The sequence below is a fragment of the Gopherus flavomarginatus genome, chromosome 4 (genome assembly GCF_025201925.1).
Source record: "Gopherus flavomarginatus isolate rGopFla2 chromosome 4, rGopFla2.mat.asm, whole genome shotgun sequence".
In the NCBI taxonomy this organism is placed as follows: Eukaryota; Metazoa; Chordata; order Testudines; family Testudinidae; genus Gopherus; species Gopherus flavomarginatus.
The window spans coordinates 187,164,718-187,183,118 of NC_066620.1; the positions used below are offsets into that span (position 1 = coordinate 187,164,718).

The following is an 18,401-nucleotide window of genomic DNA, read 5'->3' on the forward strand; positions in this document are numbered from 1 at the left end:
GCCAACCACTTGGGTTACTCAGTGCAGACATGGTGGTTCTAAAAATGACCCTCCCTCTCCTTTCTTACATGCTTTGATCAGCTGTGAAAGAGTTAATACCATTACTATTGTATATACTGTTGCTGTAGCTGTGTGGATCCAAGAATATTAGAGACACAAAGTGGATGAGGTACTACCTGTTGTTGGACCAACTTCTGTTGGTGAGAGACAAGCTTTTGAGCTTACACAGACAGAGCTCTTGTTTAGGTCTGGGAAATCTGTTCCATCTTATATTTTGCTGTGACATGCTGTACCTTTCCCAGACCTGAAGAAGAGCTCTGTGTAAGCTCAACAGCTTGTCTCTTGCACCAGCAGAAGTTGGTACAAAAACAGCTATTACTTCACCCACCGTGTCTCTTCTAAAGAGTTAACACTGACATTTAAATTATCGTAATTAGGATCTAAACGGATGCTCCATGAGAATGAATGAACAGTGGCAATTTGCACTGAAGCTATTACTTCAGACTACAAATTCAGGGAGACAGGGTGTCATGGTATAATTCCCCACTCTGAACCTTAGCGTCCAAAGATGGGGTACCAGCATGAATTCCTCTAAGCTCAATTACCAGCTTAGTACTTGTAGCGCTGCCACCAACCAGGAATTCCAGTGCCTGGTACACTCTGGTCCCCCAAAACCTTGCCCGGGGACCCCCAAGACCCAGACTCTCTGGATCTTAACACAAGGAAAGTAAACCCTTTCCCTCACCATTGCCTCTCCCAGGCTTCCCCTCCCTGGGTTACCCTGGAAGATCACTGATTCAAACTCCTTGAATCTTAAAACAGAGAGGAAAATCCACCTTCCCCCGTCCTTCTCTCTTCCCCTCCCAGATTCTCCCTGAGAGAGACAGTAATCCTAACACAGAGAGAAATTAGCCTTTCTCTCCCCCTTCCCTCCTTTCTCCCCACCAATTCCCTGGTGAATCCAGACCCCGTCCCCTGGGGTCTCGCACCAGAAAAAAAAAACGATCAGGTTCTTGAACAAGAAAAGCTTTTAATTAAAGAGAGAAAAACAGTAAAAATTATCTTTGTAAATTTAAAATGGAATAGGTACAGGGTCTTTCAGCTATAGACACTAGGAATACCCTCCCAGCCTAAGTATTCAAGTACAAATTAAATCCTTTCAGCAAAATACAAATTTGAACTCCTTCCAGCCAAATACACATTGGCAAATAAAGAAAACAACCATAAGCCTAACTCGCTTTATTTATCTAGTACTCACTATTCTGAACTTATAAGAGCCTGTATCGGAGAGATTGGAGAGAAACCTGGTTGCACGACTGGTCCCTCTGAGCCCCCAGAGTGAACAACAACCAAAAACTAACAGCACACACAAAGACTTCCCTCCTTCAAGATTTGAAAGTATCCTGTCCCCTGATTAGTCCTCTGGTCAGGTGACAGCCAGGCTCACTGATCTTGTTAACCCTTTACAGGCAAAAGAGATATGAAGTACTTCTGTTCTATTAACTCTTAACTATCCGTTTATGACACAAGGTCACTTACTTTAGTGTAGTTTGCAACTATAAATGGCTAAAGATACACTTTTTTATTTAAATGAAAGCAGAAATTTTGGAGAATAAGATAGTACAAAAAAAAAGAGTATCAAAAAGAGTAGTGGATCATGGAACTAGCACAGCCTGGCCTATTTTGACACTTGCTAAATTGAATGTATGTTCTAGCAGTTCTTTTCTAGGTGGCATTTCTATGCTGTTCTAGATATGGAGCATGCCCTAGATGATATATGCATTTTTTCATATGGTTATTTATATTGTAGTAGTGCCCAAAGGTTCCCAACTAAAGCAGGGCTTCATGGTGCCTTCTTTCCTTCATGGGATTTCTACTGTTATGAAGTGAGAAGGGAAGAGAGAAAATGCATTGTTCAGGATTGCTGGGTTTGGGGATGGGGGTCCCTTCTGTGCTGGATTGGGAAGGGGAGGAGGTCTGTATTCTGTTGTGTATATTTGGGAGGTGCATTCTGTGCAGGATTGCAAAGGGGTGGGGTGCATTGCTTTGTATATTTAGAGGGTGTACTCTGGGTGGACTGCGGAGGAAAGATGGTCTATTGCGGTGGTGTGTATATTTCGGGATGCACTGTGCTGGATTGGGGAGGGGAATGGTGCATTGTGATGCGTATATTGGGGGGCATATTGCTGTGTATATTTGGGGCTACACTCTCCTGGACTGGGGAGGTGTATTATACTGTGTACATTTGGGAGGTTGAGGGGTGCAGTGGCTGTGTATATATTTGGGGGTGCATTTTGTGCTGGATTGGGGAGAGGGTGTAATGAGGTGTGTATTTGGGGGTGCACTGTGTGCTGGATTGGGGAGAAGGTGTAATGAGGTGTGTATTTGGGGGTGCATTTTGTGCTGGATTGGGGAGAGGGTGTAATGAGGTGTGTATATTCGGGGATGCACTGTGTGCCGGATTGGGGAGATGGTGTAATGAGGTGTGTATTTGGGGGTGCGCTGTGTGCTGGATTGGGGAGAAGGTGTAATGAGGTGTGTATTTGGGGGTGCACTGTGTGCTGGATTGGGGAGAAGGTGTAATGAGGTGTGTATATTTGGGGAGTGCACTGTGTGCTGGATTGGGGAGAAGGTGTAATGAGGTGTGTATATTTGGGGAGTGCACTGTGTGCTGGATTGGGGAGAGAGTGCAGTGAGTTGTGCATGTCTGGTGATTGTACTCTGCGCTGGCTCGGGGAGAAGTAGCCCCTCTCACATTCATTGGCTGGAGCTGGAGCCCGGTTCCCTGGCTGGGACGGGAGGGATCTGCAGCTCGCAAGAGCTCTCAGACACCCCCCCGCGCGCAGGTATTCCCTGGCTGGCCGCCGCTCAGTGACAAGCAGCCCCGCCCCCTTTCCCAGTGCCGACCTTTCCCCTAGTTTCCAGCGGGTGTCTCAGACTGAGCCGCCGCCGCGAACATGCCCACGCTGAGTCCTTCCTGCTATCAGGCAGGCTGCACGCCCCGATCACGCCGCCCGCGGCCGCCTATTGGTCCGGCTCGGGCCAGGCCGGGCTGCCATTGGTGGGGAGCTGCCCGCTTCTTCCTCCCCCGTTCGCCTGGTGCACGGAGTATCTGGCGTGTTTCCCCCCGCCCGCGCCGGGGCTGCTGCGCGGCCAGCCCCGCGGGCGGGGGAGGCGGAGGAGGCGCTGGCTGCTGCTGCCGCCTTTGTCATATCGCTGCTGCCTGCAGGAGCCTCGCCATGCCCGGCCCGGAGAGCGGAGATGCCCCCGCTGTGAGTACCGCCGGCCGGCGCTGCCCTGGGCTGCTTTGTGGGGCGGGGGACACTGAGGAGCCGGCTGCGCAGTCGCTCTCCCCCGTGGCTTGCCCGTGCCCAGACGCCAGGGTGATGGGCGCGTCGCGCCCTCCCGAGATGCGGGGCTCACCCCTCGGGGTGCTGGAGGCAGCAAGCCGGGCACCTGCTGCCAGGGGCGCTAGGCCCCGCTTGCGAGAGCTTGGCCCCGGGGCGGGCGGTGCGTGCCTTGGGGTGGGGGCGTCTGTGGCCCGCGGTGCTGGCCCCGGGGGGGGGACACGGGAGCGAGTGTGCGTGTGGGTTTGCCTGTGAGCCCGGACTCCCCTTCCCAGCGCCTTGGCCGGGCGGGGGTCGCCCCGCCGCAGTCGGCGTGGGGCAGGGGGCGAGGCTGACCCACGGCGCAGTACCTGCACCCGAGGAGGGGGACGGGGTCGCGGCGGGGCGGGCATGGCAGCTCGGTCGCTGTCCCAACTGCGGGTGGTGCCGAGCTGCGCCGTGCACCCCCAGCCCCCTCCTCCCCGGGGACCCGCCCAGCCCGGACGCCGCTGCAGCTCGGCGCTCCCAAGCCGGAGCCCGCGCGCCTTTCGCAGGGCTATTTTGATGCATCACGTTGCCCTGGAGTTATATTGGGAGTGGGCGGTGGCTGCGGGCCCCGCGGGGTGGGGAGAAACCCCGCCATCCCCTCCCCTCTGGGGGTGGGGTTTTCCCTCCTCCCAGCCCGCTGGGCTCGGCCCCGGGGTTCAGTCCCGCTGGGCAGGCGGAAGCAGCCGCGGTTCCCCTATTGAACGAGCGAATGAGGCTGGGGAGGGTCGCCCCACCTGAACATAAACATTCAGGGCCTGGCCTCGGGGATCTGCGGTCCCGTGGCGCTGCTGCTGCTCCGGCAGACCCAGAGTAGCTGAGGCCGCCTGCCAGCTCGCCTGCTGTTTGCAGCCGCCGACTTCCTGTGCAGTGCCTGTGCGCCGCGCGCGGGGTGATTTCAGGACAAGCTGCCCGGCTCTTCTCGGCGCCGGCTGTGCGTTTCACCCAGACTTTATTTTGCGAACACAGCCCTCTTAAAGGAAATCACCCGCGTGGAGCGTTGGAGCCTAGCCCCTTTTTGGTGTTGATGGTGGGCTTGGGAAAGCTATTTCTTGGACAGAGTGCGGAGACTTGGAAGGAGCTGTCGCCAGCTCCTGTGTCTCCATGTGTTCGCCGGGTGCCCAGCACTGTGGTCCTGATTAGTGGTTTTCACTGTTCCTATTGTAATAAAAGAATTATATAAAGTGAGTACACGATTTTTCAAGACCCCTGGGAATTTTCTTAACATTTTCAGAGCAGTTAGTCTATTTAAGGACTCTTTACATTGGGTTTTTTTGAACTCTGAGGCTTCGTTTAAATCTGGGATGATTTGTCAGATGGATGAATACTCTATGGATTTGATAAATACCTGCTTTTCAGATCTATTGTGCTTAATGTATCTGCCACCCGCAGGTGTAATAAATGTTATGTATTATGTACACAGTTGTAAATCTGCGTGGCACAGTGGAACCTAGTGAAGTCAATGGCAAAGTCTCATTGACCTTCAGTGGAGGCATAATTTCACCCAACACTGTCTAATCTGTTTTAGTTTTTTTTAGTAGGATTTATCACTGCAGTATCTAAGCATTGTCCCTAACAGTTTATAATCTAAAGAAAGGCCTGAATCTGCTTTCCTTTCACACTCAGAATTCGAATTGATTTTGTTTAGAGTTTTGGGTATGCAAGAAGTGGAGGAGTGGACCCTTTTGTTATCACTCATTTTATGTGAGGGAAAGTGAATATAAGTGTTAGAGCAACAACATGTGGCTGCTGGGGTCATTACAGCACACACACTGAACATTTGCAAATCTTCTGTATGTTTTCACTGAAGGAAAGATGAGGATTTTTAGCCCCTGAAAAGTGCAAGAATGCGGTATTTACTTATGTAAACAAATTGATGTTTGTGCTCCTCTCCCATCCCTAAATGCCCTAATAATAGTATCTACCTCTTACATAGTGCTTTATCATAGAGCATCATACGCACATCCAGTTGTCATAGTGCTCTCCTGTGTATGCATCTGTCTGCCTCAATTTCCTCCACCTGTAATATGGGGGATAAATGACTTGCCAAATGTGTACACTGAGAGCACGGCTACACTAGAGAGTTTATAATGACGCAGGCAGGTATAGCTGCTCTAAGCCAACAGGAAAGAGCTCTGCCCTTGGCTTAACTACTCCAGCCCTCCTGCAAGCTGCAGAAGCCATGTCGGTGGGTGTAACTTACATCGCTCAGGTTGGTGATTCATTCACACCCCTGAGCAACATAAGGCGTGCCTACATAAGCTGTAGTGTAGACGTAGCCTGAATAGGCAGCAAACCTGTATCTGGAACTTGGGAACCCTCGACTCTCTGCCCTTATCTCATTCTTCTAAACGACTGTAAATATTAGACCGATGCTAAATAAAACCCTCATGTCGAGGGAGAAGATGACCCTCCCTAAACAAAGCAGGGTGTGGAGTCACTTTGTGTGTGCGCGCGTGTGCTCGCAGAACATGTTTACTCAGAACAACAATAATCCAAGAAAGTCTGGAAATTTGAGCTACGTGTGTCAGTTCCGTTCCAGTGAGTCATTCTTTTGCAAGGCTAGTTGGGGTGGGAGTGGGGAGATAAGATGTACTTTGGTAGGAGGGGGAGGGGAAAGGTTTGCATATTGAATAACTGAATTGGTTTTTAAAAAAATCTTGCATTGGGCATATGATGAGTTTTAAGTGACCTTCATAATAAGCAGACAATATGTGGGTGGTGGTAACTTTGTTTTCTGACTTGTTCTAACAGCTAATGATCCAATTGCCTTTAGGTTGACATTGTGGACATATATGAATCTATACGTGAAAGACAGCGTCATGACAGCGAAAGGTCTACGTGTAGTACCTTAGAGCAGAATGACATAGAAGCAGTCCAGGCGCTTGTTTGTATGAGTTCGTGGGGTCAAAGATCACAGAAAGGTGACCTATTAAAGATAAGGCCACTTACGCCCATCTCAGATTCAGGTGACTTCACAATGCATGCAGAAGCTGCCTCTGAATTACCAAAGGATTATCATTTTTTGTCTACACTGGTAAGAAAAAAACTAATTAAAAATGAATATGCATGACTACAAATAAATTTATATTATTACTATTATATCACCATTATATTGAATAATTTTGCTGTATTTGGGGAGAGAGCAGTTTCTTTGTTTTTTAAATGCTGATTATTGTCAAAAGTAGTGTTTACCTCCTAACTTTTCTGTTTATGTCATTACTATTTTCATGTAAAGTATACATTTCTCGGTTTGGATGATTCTGTCATCTCTTCAGTAATAGATGTGATGACAAACAAAATGGTTTGATCTCCTGTTTAAATCCAAGTAGAAAAACTTTGATCAAGAGTTCATTTTAACTAATGTCCAGGGGAAGCTTATTTGGATAGTTTATTGTAGGTTTCTCCTTAGTACTCTGAGTAAGAGGACATGCATCTTGGGGGACTTCTGCACTAAAAATATAAAAATTCTGCACGCACTATTTTAAAATTCTGCCAATTTTGTCAAAAATAACATTACATAATCATTCCAGTTTCAATTACTTTGGTAATTTATTTCAAAATACCCGTCAGCAAGTATGTCTGTAACAATACAGTCTAGTATCAGAGGGGTAGCCATGTTAGTCTGGATCTGTAAAAGCAGCAGAGAATCCTATGGCACCTTATAGACTAACAGAAGTATTGGAGCATGAGCTTTCGTGGGTGAATATCCACTTCGTTGGATGCATGTAGTGGAAATTTCCAGGGGCTGGTGTGTGTGTGTGTGTATATGTATGTATGTGTGTGTGTGTGTATATGTATATGTGTATGTGTGTGTGTATATATATATATGTGTGTATATATATATATGTGTGTGTGTGTGTGTGTGTATATATATATATATATATATATATATATATATATATATATATATATATATATATATATGCAAGCAAGCTAGAGATAACGAGGTTAGTTCAATCAGGGAGGATGAGGCCCTATTCTAGCAGTTGAGGTGTGAACACAGACAACCTGCCAACCTGAAACATCTTCTCACCAGTAACTGCACACCGCACCATAGTAACTCTAGCTCAGGAACCAGTCCATGCAACAAACCTCGATGCCAACTCTGCCCGCATATCTACACCAGCAACACCATCACAGGACCTAACCAGATCAGCCACACCATCACCAGTTCATTCACTTGCATGTCCGCCAATATAATATACGCCATCATATGCCCGCAGTGCCCCTCTGCTATGTACATCGGCCAAACTGGAAAGTCTCTACGGAAAAGGATAAATGGACACAAATCAGATATTAGGAATGGCAATATACAAAAACCTGTAGGAGAACACTTCAACCTTCCTGGCCACACTATAGCAGATCTTAAGGTGGCCATCCTGCAGCAAAAAAACCTCATGACCAGACTTCAGAGAGAAACTGCTAAGCTTCAGTTCATCTGCAAATTTGACACCATCAGCTCAGGATTAAACAGAGACTGTGAATGGCTTGCCAACTACAAAACCAGTTTCTCCTCCCTTGGTTTTCACACCTCAACTGCTAGAACAAGGCCTCATCCTCCCTGATTGAACTAACCTCGTTATCTGTAGCTTGCTTGCATAGCTATACCTGCCCCTGGAAATTTCCACTACATGCATCCGACGAAGTGGGTATTCACTCACGAAAGCTCATACTCCAAAACGTCTGTTGGTCTATAAGGTGCCACAGGATTCTTTGATGCTATAACAATACAGACACACACACACAAAATTACCCCAGCAGTAGGGAGTTAAAGAAACCCCTATGACAACCCAGTTCCTGTTTCTCTGTCCCCTCTTCCTGCCCATCTGGGGGCCAGACACCCACCACCCCTCCTACCCAGAGCCCAGCTGCACGCCCCCCCCAGCCAGTACACTCAAATCCTCTAGCGCCCAGAGACCAGCTGCAAGGTCTCCCTTGCCCAGATACCTGCCCCCTCCCCCACCCAACCTCAGCTGAGGGCTTTCCCCAGCCCAGAGAGCACACCCTACCCATCAGACCCCAGGGATCCAGAGAGAGAAACAGCCTGATGCTCAGTCCCAGGCTTGTGTGGCTTTTCCGCTGCCTCCTTCCCTTAGGGCATGCTGGGAAATACAGCTGCCAGGAACCCTGTAGCTCCTTCTTCCCTTCCCTTGGCAGTGTTTTCTATGTGCGAGGTGGGCTCTGCCGGGTCCAGTGGCCCCTAGTGGCAGCCAGCAACACTGCAGCCCATTTCTGTGGTGGGGGGGGAAGGAAATTCTGTGTGCACAACATTAATTTCTGCAAAATTCTGCATCGCGCAATGTCGCAGAATTCTCCCAGGAGTATGCTCTGTATTGATTTACCTGCAAAGATAATACAAAAAAGAATCTTTGGAATGCAGGAGAAATGTTACTAGACACTATGATAAAGCATAAAAGCAAGTTGAAATTAAACTTGCCACTTCATGTTGATACTTCCATGCCCTGTGTGTTTGTACATGCAGCTGATTATTTCTCCAAAGTTCTGGTCCACTTCAGATGACAGTTGATTCTCAGGTGCCTGGGAATGGATCACTTGATGATTTTCTGCTCGTTCCCTCTGAAGCACCTGGCATTGGCCACAGTCAGAAGACAGGATACTGGGCTGATGGACCTTTTGGTCTGACCCAGTATAGCTGTTCTTGTGTTTCTTATGTAGGTATTGTTGCAGTTGATATTCAAGAAAAGCTAATTTGTTTTAGTCTTTCAGAATGTTAAGGAATTTGTTTTACCCAATAGACTTTTAATATGCAAATGAACTAGGAAGGAGGAGGAAGATTGAGGGGGTGATGGCTGGCTGATAGACTACTTAGGTCACATTCTCATCCCCCAACAGTGGCTGGTCTCTTCTGGAGCAGTGAAGGGAAGAGGCATAAATTCTCAGAAGCAGTATAGGGAAGAGGGAGAAGTGTCTCAAGAAGAGAGGGGAGAGCATTTCCAAACATATCTATTACAAGATGAGCTACTAGCTGACAGAATAATAATTAATAAGATATTTAGGTCTCTGCAAACCTGCAATTAAGCAGGTATAATGTCACTATGACTTACTATCCTATTTTCTAAGAACAGCGCACAGTGAACAGCATTTAAATAGACACAGCCATTATCTGAGGAGTGAAAATGGGCGTTGGAGCCTAAAGAGCTGACACATGCAGTATTGCGGCTGTGTCACTGTTTACTTGATACTAGCAGGCTTTTGAACTTTCCAGAAGAGCCACTCTATAAGAAGGTAATGTTTTAGTCATAGCTTCCTAAAATATGGCTCTTTAGACTCTTCGTTACACTCTAGATCTTCATCACATGTTCTTTATTTTTAAAGTAAGGTTGATAATCACTGTGAAAACACCTGACTGTTATGTCTATATATTTTTGTTTTATTTTTCTAGTGTATGACCCCACCCCAGAGCCCTGATTTTGTTGAGCCATCGACTACGATGCTCCTTTCTTCACAAGTCACTTATTCCAAACCAAGGACTGTCATGGCAAATACATCTGTTTGCGTAGTCACCTCTACAAACTGTGCATCTGCCATAGCCAAACCATCTGTCATAAACATGGAGAGACAGTCCAGTCGGAAGTCAGCAATATCTGAGCCACCTGCCCCTCAGCCTTGTAGGGCCATGGCAACCAGTGTGATCCGTCATACGGGCGATAGTTCTGCTTACCCCCACATTCCTGCTGTGCAAGTTAAAACAAAGGTAACTTCAGGCAATTGCAGCAGTTCTACAGACTGGTGTGAAGCACTAGACCGAAGACATTCCAGAGTTTCAGAGGACATGGATACTGCTGATGGTTTAATTAGTGATACTTCACCAGTACATCCGCCTTATTTGCACAACTCCACTTGCAACACTACCAATAAAGAACAACAGCCTATACGGCCTGTTTCACCACGGACTTGTTTACCAAAGAACTGTGACAACTACCCACAGAAAAAAGCCACCCAGCTGCTGCCTACCCCTGTTTCAAACCCCCAAGTCATCTGCCAAATGATCCCTTTTAACAGGCAAAGAGATATGATTTCTGCCTTTATAAAACCCCGTACACAGACAGTCGCAACTACTGTCCAACCTATTTTACCCCAAACAGCCCCAGTTTCTCAGCCTGTTCTCATGGGATCTTCTGTGCCTCATGGGACTGTTATGTTGGTTCTTCCACAGACTGCTGTTGCACAGACACCACAGTGCCAACAAACTGTAATGACTGTTGGAAATACCAAGTTATTGCCTCTTGCTCCTGCACCAGTTTTTATTGCTTCTGGTCAAAGCTGTGCACCTCAAATGGACTTCTCAAGAAGGAGAAATTACATTTGCAACTTCCCAGGCTGTAGGAAAACTTACTTCAAAAGCTCCCACCTCAAAGCCCATCTTCGTACTCACACTGGTGCGTATGGAGGGCAGGTCCTTTGTTACAAGAATATTCACTTGTATTGTTGGAAGAATGTTCTGCATTTTGATTCTGAGAGGGGTAAGTGGGTGGCATAGAAACCTTCCCATATATTGTGGGAGAGTAGAGGATATTCTTCAAGGACAGACGAAAAAGGGACAATTTTTTTCTGTAACTTAAACCCCAGATTAACTCCATTGACATCAGTAAAATTTCACATAGTGTAAATTAAAGCAAAACTTGGTCCAAAATGTGTGTGTTAAACTTGAGTTGTGCTATATTTAATATGATCTGAAGGAATTACATAAACCAGTTTTCTTGGGGAGAGGGTGTTGACAGATCATCCTACAGGTAGTTTTTGTGTCTCTTTTTATGGTTCATCAGGCTATACATAACAGAATCCACCCTGTACATCTGTGAATAGTAGATGTATTTTTCCCCAGTTTTTAAGCATTCTGACTTCACTAAAGGAATGAGCACCAGGTCCTGAGCTGTAATGAGTTCCACGGTGGTGGATAATAGAACTAACTATTGGTTAAATAAAACTGATCGGCTTTAGTTTGTGACCGCTATGTGCATAGAATTGTTAAACTGAAATGAAAATTAAACAGAACAAATACCTGTGGACTGTCTTTAACCAGATTTTGAGGAGCAGTGAGGGCAGAAATATATTTTTACCAAGTATATTTTAATAATTCCCCTCTCCCTTCTGAAATCCTGGTCTGCTGCAAGTCATGCATTCTGGGTATTCATTAAAAGGATGTCAAAGTGCTATATTTGTTTGTTTTGGAGGGAGGGAGCAGGGGAGATTATTTTAAGATATATTTCTTCCCTGGTTCTCTCCTCAGCCTGGTCTAACTCTGTGGACATTCAGCACATAATCTGGTTTTAATTTCCATTTAATCTGACAATTTATTTTATTAAAATTCCTCATTGGAAGAATAACTTTTTGAAAAAGACACTTTAAGGGAGTAGATATTCCCCTAAACTAGAACCTAGAGCAGTGGTCTCCAAACTTTTTACCTCACATCCTCCCCTTACCTCTGTCTGCGCCCCTGGAACTGGGGTTGGGAGTGGAGCCCCGGGTATGGGGCTGGCAGCTAGGGCCAGGCCCAAGAGTGGAGCTGGGTGGTGCTCTCTCCCTGCGCCCCTCCTCCCTGCTCCCACGTCAGGGCTGACCCTGGTCCTAGCTATGCTTCCCTGAATGTTCCTTGGTGCCCCCCAGGGGAACTTGCCCCACAGATTGGGATCTCTGACCTAGAGGTAGAATGCTGTCATTCCTTGTTGCCTTTTAGGGTGTGTGGACGAGTGGAAGAGTCGTTATGGCTGGTGTAGTGGGCTCCTGAGTTATCCTGGTGAAGTGCAGGATGCCCCAGGGACAAGGGCAGTGTACCTTACAGAACATCGTTCCTCTGATTCGAAAAGAAGCTGTATGAATCTGATCTAACATCATGACTGCAGCATGTGTACAGGGGAGCTGGAGCAGACTGGCCTAACTGTGATTCTTAACTAGCAAACAGAGCCTGCAGAAGGCCAGGGGAACAATAGCTGACCTACCCTTCCCTCTGTTACTCCTGGTTTGAGAGAGAGAGATTGTCTTGTACAGTAGGGGAAGGACGTAGCCCTTAATATGTAAGAATTCTTTTTAGTGCTTCCTTGTGGAATGGAGCACACACTTTCAGATTTATCTGTAACTATATTTTGGATATTAAATATTTATCGCTGAGTAAAAGTGGGTAGTAGATCACTTGCTATTAGACGAGCTCTAAAATTGCACAATTGTGTAAGTATTACACACATACAGTAATCAGAAACTAGCAAAGGTGAGGTTAGAGTTCTGAGCACACACTTACATTCCTTGAGCATTCAAAATGCTCATGAAACCAATGGAAATTTTAGCTTATGAAAGGAATGCAAGATCATTCCTTACATGAGTTCCATTTCATACCACATGAGTAATAAAATGTAACTTCTTTTTGGTGGAATTGATGAACTGCCCAAATCTGATGATAAACATTGCTCAGTAAATGATCCAAAATCTTAGTAATTATGGCCTTAATTGTTAGCAGTTGAGTTGCTGTGTTCTTTTGAAGAAATTAGCATTTTATTATGACATTGAGATCAAATCCAAGACTTTATTTCAGATTATAGTACTTTCTAATGACATGGCACAGCCTCTGACCTCTAATAGAGTGGTTCATTTCTCAAAGTTCACAGTCAAAAGATATTGTAGCTTTATGCAAAAATATTCTCCCCTAAACTCTGAATTGTTTGACAGTTTTTTTAAATGTTGTTGAATCAGAAAACTAACAAAAGCAATAAATGTACTATTGTCTAAGACCTCGATGCAGCAGCTACTTAAGCACATTCTTAATCTTATGGGACTCATGCATAAAGTTAAGTATGTGCTTAAGTGGCTGCAAGGCTGGAGTCTACATTATTAGTTCTTAAAGCCATTTTCTTCTTTTAGTCAGTAAAAATAACATTGTTTTGCTTTTCTCTATATCCATTCAGGAGAAAAACCTTTCAGCTGTAACTGGGAAGGCTGTGACAAAAAGTTTGCCCGCTCAGATGAACTTTCTCGACACCGAAGAACTCATACTGGAGAGAAGAAGTTTGCTTGTCCTGTATGTGACCGTCGTTTCATGCGCAGCGATCACTTGACAAAACATGCTCGTCGTCATATGACTACAAAGAAAATACCCAGTTGGCAGACACAGGTTGACAAACTGAACAGAATTGCTACAGCAGAGAAACCTAAAAGTGATGGTGCACTGAACATGCTCATACCCATACCAACCTCTGCCTAAGTGGGCTAGTTGGACAAAAAATCTGCTCTCAGAACTTTCTAAAAGTCAGGAAGAGCTACAATGGTTAAAACCGAATTGATGATGATTTCTTAATTTCTGTTCATATTTCCCTCTTTAATAGTGCGGGAAAAAGGTATGTAATTATTTTATTCAGTTTAGGCTCTGTTCTGATGATATCATATGAGAACTCAGTTGTGTCTCTCTCTTTTTTTGGTTCCTCTCTTTCTCAACATTTGGGCATCACTGGCACTTCAGGAAAGCAGAACTCTTTGGAAACAATTTGGGTACTATATTAAAAGCAAAACTCATTTGAGTAACAGTTGCTGTTCATATTTTGTTACAAAGTATAACAAGTGATTTTAATGTTTTATATACTAGTATTTTCTATACAAAATATATTTTATATTTGTTCAGCTAGGGCTTGGCCTGCTGTCATTGAAACTACTTGCGTAAGTAAAAGTGTGCAAAATCTGACCCTTTGTTTGGAAACTGCTTTTCACTAAACCTCAAGAAACTTAATTAAAACATTTTATAAGCATATACACACTTGGTTAACTCAGAATGTTTTGGAACTCTACACATTCAGACCCTGATCCAGCAATCAGTTTGCATAGTCAGACCTTCATTCAGATGAGATTGCAGGAGTGGGACTTAAAAGCCTGTTGCCATTTACAAAAAAAAAAATCTTCAGGAATAAGTGTGCTTCTTGAAATCCACAACAATTAATTGAATTAGGTTCCTTGAAGGAAAAAATTGCACTGAGCATGTTTCATAAACTTTGCTGTGGGAAGTCCTTGTGACTTCAGGTGGAAGCTTGAAAGACACACACTCCTGATTAGTTTTTGTTCTGATTGAGCAAAGTTTGGAGATCCAAGACCATTCAAGTGGATGCACAAGGATAGCTGCTTCTGAAGAATTTTGCCACCATTAAGAGATTTTTACTTAAATCCTGTTGACGCTAATCTACTGTAAACACCAAAACTGGTAGATGGGGACAAATCAGCTGTCATGTGTAGTAAACTGGATCTCTGATTTGTATTTCTCCGTTTTTAAAATTAGAGTTTTTTTTATACAGTGTTTAGGTTAGACTCTTGCACACCTAGTAATGAACTATTCAAGACTTCAGTTTGTGTATCAAAAGCACACACCCAAAGTCTAATTTAAAACACAGCCACTTTGTTAAACTGATGAGCCTCTTCTATACACCACGCTATTTTGCATGCAGAACCACTCTTCTCTGTTAGATGAAATATTCTTCCTGTTGAATGGACTTTCTTTTTCATCAAAGTAGGTTATGACTCAGATGAATTGCAAAATTGCCAGCTGCAGGACTGCTCTGTTGTAACTTTCTTTAGTAGCATAGTATGATTAACAAAATTAAATGTGTGTAGCACAACTAGATCACTCAGCTTCTGTGTCAAGAAGAGAACACACACACATATTAACAAGCAAAGATGTTTGCTGTAGTGCTGAGATCAGACTTGGTGTAGCATCTGACATTTCATTTAGTACCCAGAATCACTGGCTATAGAACAGAATAAAAATATCTTTTTGACTAGCGTGGTACCTTCCTTAAGCCAAACATCTCTGTTCTGTAGGTTGATTCCTTGTGCAACGTGTCTGCCTCTATTGCAAACATCTTTTAACATTAACATAAGGACTTTTCCTTAAGCTTATTTATTTATTTCATTTGAGTCCAAATTTCCTATTGTGAACAGCCTTCTCCTTAAAGTGTGGTTCTAATCTGAAAAGTAACAATATAAAAATGGCATTTTCATACTCCGGGTCATCTGCTTCTTGTATGTGCATTCAGTTGCATCTTCCTTTTTACTGACGAAGTATGTTTTTGCTACTCTTTGCTCTTATGAGCCTGTCACAGTCAACACAACTAATGGAGCATGAAGTGGATTCTCTTCCTTTTTGCAAAATAATGGTTTACTAAGTTTGTTCTATTACACTTTTTGAAATCCACTGAGTGTCCATATGGAACAGTATTTCAGTTATTTGGGGTAAAATGATTGGACTTTCCTACTACCAGCAAAGAATATATTGAAATTGTCAGTAATATTGAGCTTTTGAGAAGATATCTAAATTTCCAGATGAATAAAACATCAGTAATTGGAAATGTGCATGTTGCACTGCTTCATTAGTCTAAAAACTTTTTGTTGTGCAGTATGTTGGTTTGATTCTGTGCTCATATGGACTGGTGCAAACCGCTGAAATCAGTTTATAGTTCATGTGAAGTCAGTGAAGCGCATGTGTAATAGCAGAATATGCTCCTATATCTAGGTTTTCATGCCTCTGGTTACAGTTATTGGTAATTTTAAGATTATGCTAAATGAAACATTGCGCTCAGTGTACTTAATTTTTGTGCATATCCTTTGAAATGTCCAGTCCTTGTTCATTTGACATTTATTATGACACAGCTGATCATCTGTTCTCCTGGGGGAGTTCTGCCCCATTGCACATGCACAGAATTTGTGCTTTGCAGAATTTTTTTTCAGCAGAAAATACATTCTGCCGGCAAGATGCTGCAGTTACTCCTTTTGCCCACCAGGGGCCGTTGTGTCGCCAGAACAGAGGGCAGCTGCTCCTATGCGGGAGCAGCCCCAGCTATGGATAGGGAAGAAGGAGAGGCTGTCTTTCTCACAGCGCCCTGCCCATGGGGCCAGGTCAGGAGGCACAGGATAGGCGGGGACAGACAGCATGGGCTGCTGGGGAAAGGGTCACAGACTGGGGTTCAGAAAGGCAAGTGGAGGCACAGATTGGGGCGGGGACACATGGTGTAGCGGTGTGCAGGGACACATAGGGAAGTAGAGTGGCTGAGTGGGAGAGCAAGGCCACATGGGGACAGGGGCAGATGTGCCTGTCTGAGAGGGGCTAGGAGGTCAGTCAGCGTCAGCATGGTGAAGGCTCCCTAACAATCCCTCCCTGCTCAAAAAACACCCGGCGTGATATTTTGACAAAATTTGCAGAATTCCCCCAGGAGTAATGTTGTGTATTGCTGAATGTATGCAAATATTTATTTTTCAAAGAGCTACATTGTAATTCCTCTTTTTGGTAAAGTGGATACTTGGACTGTTACTCTTGTGGTGTTTGAGTACTGATGGTTAGGATGCAAGCTTAATTCCATTGCAAAAAAAGATTAGCCCTGCTCTTCATGCTCTAGGGAAGAAAAGAGCAAAAAAATCTGCCTATGGACTGTAGTGCAACTGGGTAGCTTTTTTACTTGACCCGGACATGACATATCAACTTCAAAACCTATTTTAGTAAACTTTTTTTTTTTTAAATTTGGCAGAATATTTTGATATTTCCCAGTAGCAGAACAGCCTTTGGAAACACTCTGTAAGTAATTTTGTAGGTGATCTTGTTCTTTTGCTTGTCAGAGAGATAAAAAGATGCACAAGAGAGTATGGGATAAAATTCTGCCCATAAATGTGCAAGCATAGTTGTCATTGGTCCCTGTGTCCTGTTTGCAATACCTCTACTCCTATTTACTTAGGAGTTAGGGCCACTTAGACATCAGCAGGAACTGTGTGTGAGCATTAGAACCATGATTATTTAGGACCTGAGCCTGCAAAGAGCTGAATAGAACTGAGCAAATAATAGATTTTTTGGTTTGGGTCCTGAACTGAAAAGTTTTAAAAAAAAATTGTTTTGAGGCAAACCAAGCCAATTTTTTGAAATTTTTAATCAAACCAAAAAACTTGGAAAACTTTAATTTCCAATTGACTGAAACATTTCAGGTAGAGACAAAACAGTCTTTTCATGTTTATATTCATTATGAGTGTTTTTGTTTTCATTTGGCAGTTTTGAGGTATTTTTCACCCTCTTTTGTAGTGGTCTTTTTTTTTTTTTTTTTAATTGGCCAAATTTGATAATGAAATGCCATTTTAAAGCAAAATGTCAGGAAGAAATGTTTCTAACTCATTGAAATGAAATGTTTTGACTTTTTTTCCACACACAAATTTCAAGTTATTTTGGCTGAAACTGTTGGTCAGATTTTACTCAAATTTGAGAATAATTTTTGATGCTCTGAAAAAAGGCATTTTTTGGTGAAATTCTATTAGCTGAAAATTTTCACCCAATGCTATGGCTGAACATATCCTGTGAGGTGTTTTGAGGGTGCTTATACCATTGGGCCCAAGGGAAGCAAAGTACTTTTGTAAATGTGTATGAATAACTAAGCCAAAATTTGAAACTTTTTGTCTTGCACAGTATGAGGGAGTAGAAACAGAAGAATGGAGTCTTATTAGTGCATTAAACATGACCAGGTTAGCTGTCCTAGTGCACTCTAATGCCTGAACAATTTTGTTCAGTCTTTTTACTGTGAGCCTATAAGTACATTTCAAAATAAATTTTTAAAATTTTTCACTTTTGTAACTGTTTTTAACTTATTTAATAAAACTGTAATGTGGCTTTATTTTTAAATCACATTTGGGATTTAGAAGTATTTAAAGCATTTAGCTTGTTGAAGAATGTGTAAAAGTAAAATGGTATCTGGCATATATTTAGACAAATAGACAACATGTTGGTTCATCTAGTGCATTTCTCCACAAATATAGGATTTTTTCCCCTATTCTAGATTTTTCCAGTGCTTCATCCATTTATTCACTGTTACATAACCCTTCACGTGCACTTGGTATAGTGGTGTGCAGTTCATAATCAGTCATTGTGTCTGTGTTTTGAAAGACCCTCCACAGCCATTTGATTGGAGCCCTTACATTTTTATAAAAAATTCTCCTTGTGTGGGTCATGCTGATAATCTGTAATGATACAAAAAATGTGCACCTCTATAATTCCACATGAGGTCA

The 18,401-nt window shown here is 43.7% G+C and overlaps 1 protein-coding gene across 2 annotated transcripts; it reads left to right on the forward strand.

The window, feature by feature from the left end:
- Nucleotides 1-3,137: 3,137 nt before the first annotated feature.
- KLF11 (KLF transcription factor 11) lies at nucleotides 3,138-17,958 on the forward strand. 2 transcript variants are annotated; one of them, XM_050950797.1, is made up of 5 exons: nucleotides 3,139-3,272; nucleotides 6,148-6,408; nucleotides 9,778-10,089; nucleotides 10,552-10,774; nucleotides 13,292-17,958. In XM_050950797.1, exons 1-5 carry the CDS (start codon nucleotides 3,240-3,242, stop codon nucleotides 13,585-13,587), a joined length of 1,125 nt encoding a protein of 374 aa, XP_050806754.1. In that variant the 5' UTR covers nucleotides 3,139-3,239; the 3' UTR covers nucleotides 13,588-17,958. The 2 variants fall into 2 exon arrangements, with proteins under 2 accessions (XP_050806753.1, XP_050806754.1); XM_050950796.1 differs by having other exon boundaries at nucleotides 3,138-3,272; nucleotides 9,778-10,774.
- The last annotated feature ends 443 nt before the right edge of the window (nucleotides 17,959-18,401 follow it).

Excerpts from the sequence above, each read along its gene's own strand:
- KLF11 (XM_050950796.1), top strand. The coding sequence starts at position 3,240 with ATGCCCGGCCCGGAGAGCGGAGATGCCCCCGCT. Across the intron at positions 6,409-9,777 it reads ATCATTTTTTGTCTACACTG|TGTATGACCCCACCCCAGAG; the intron begins GTAAGAAAAAAA and ends TTATTTTTCTAG. Across the intron at positions 10,775-13,291 it reads CCATCTTCGTACTCACACTG|GAGAAAAACCTTTCAGCTGT; the intron begins GTGCGTATGGAG and ends ATATCCATTCAG.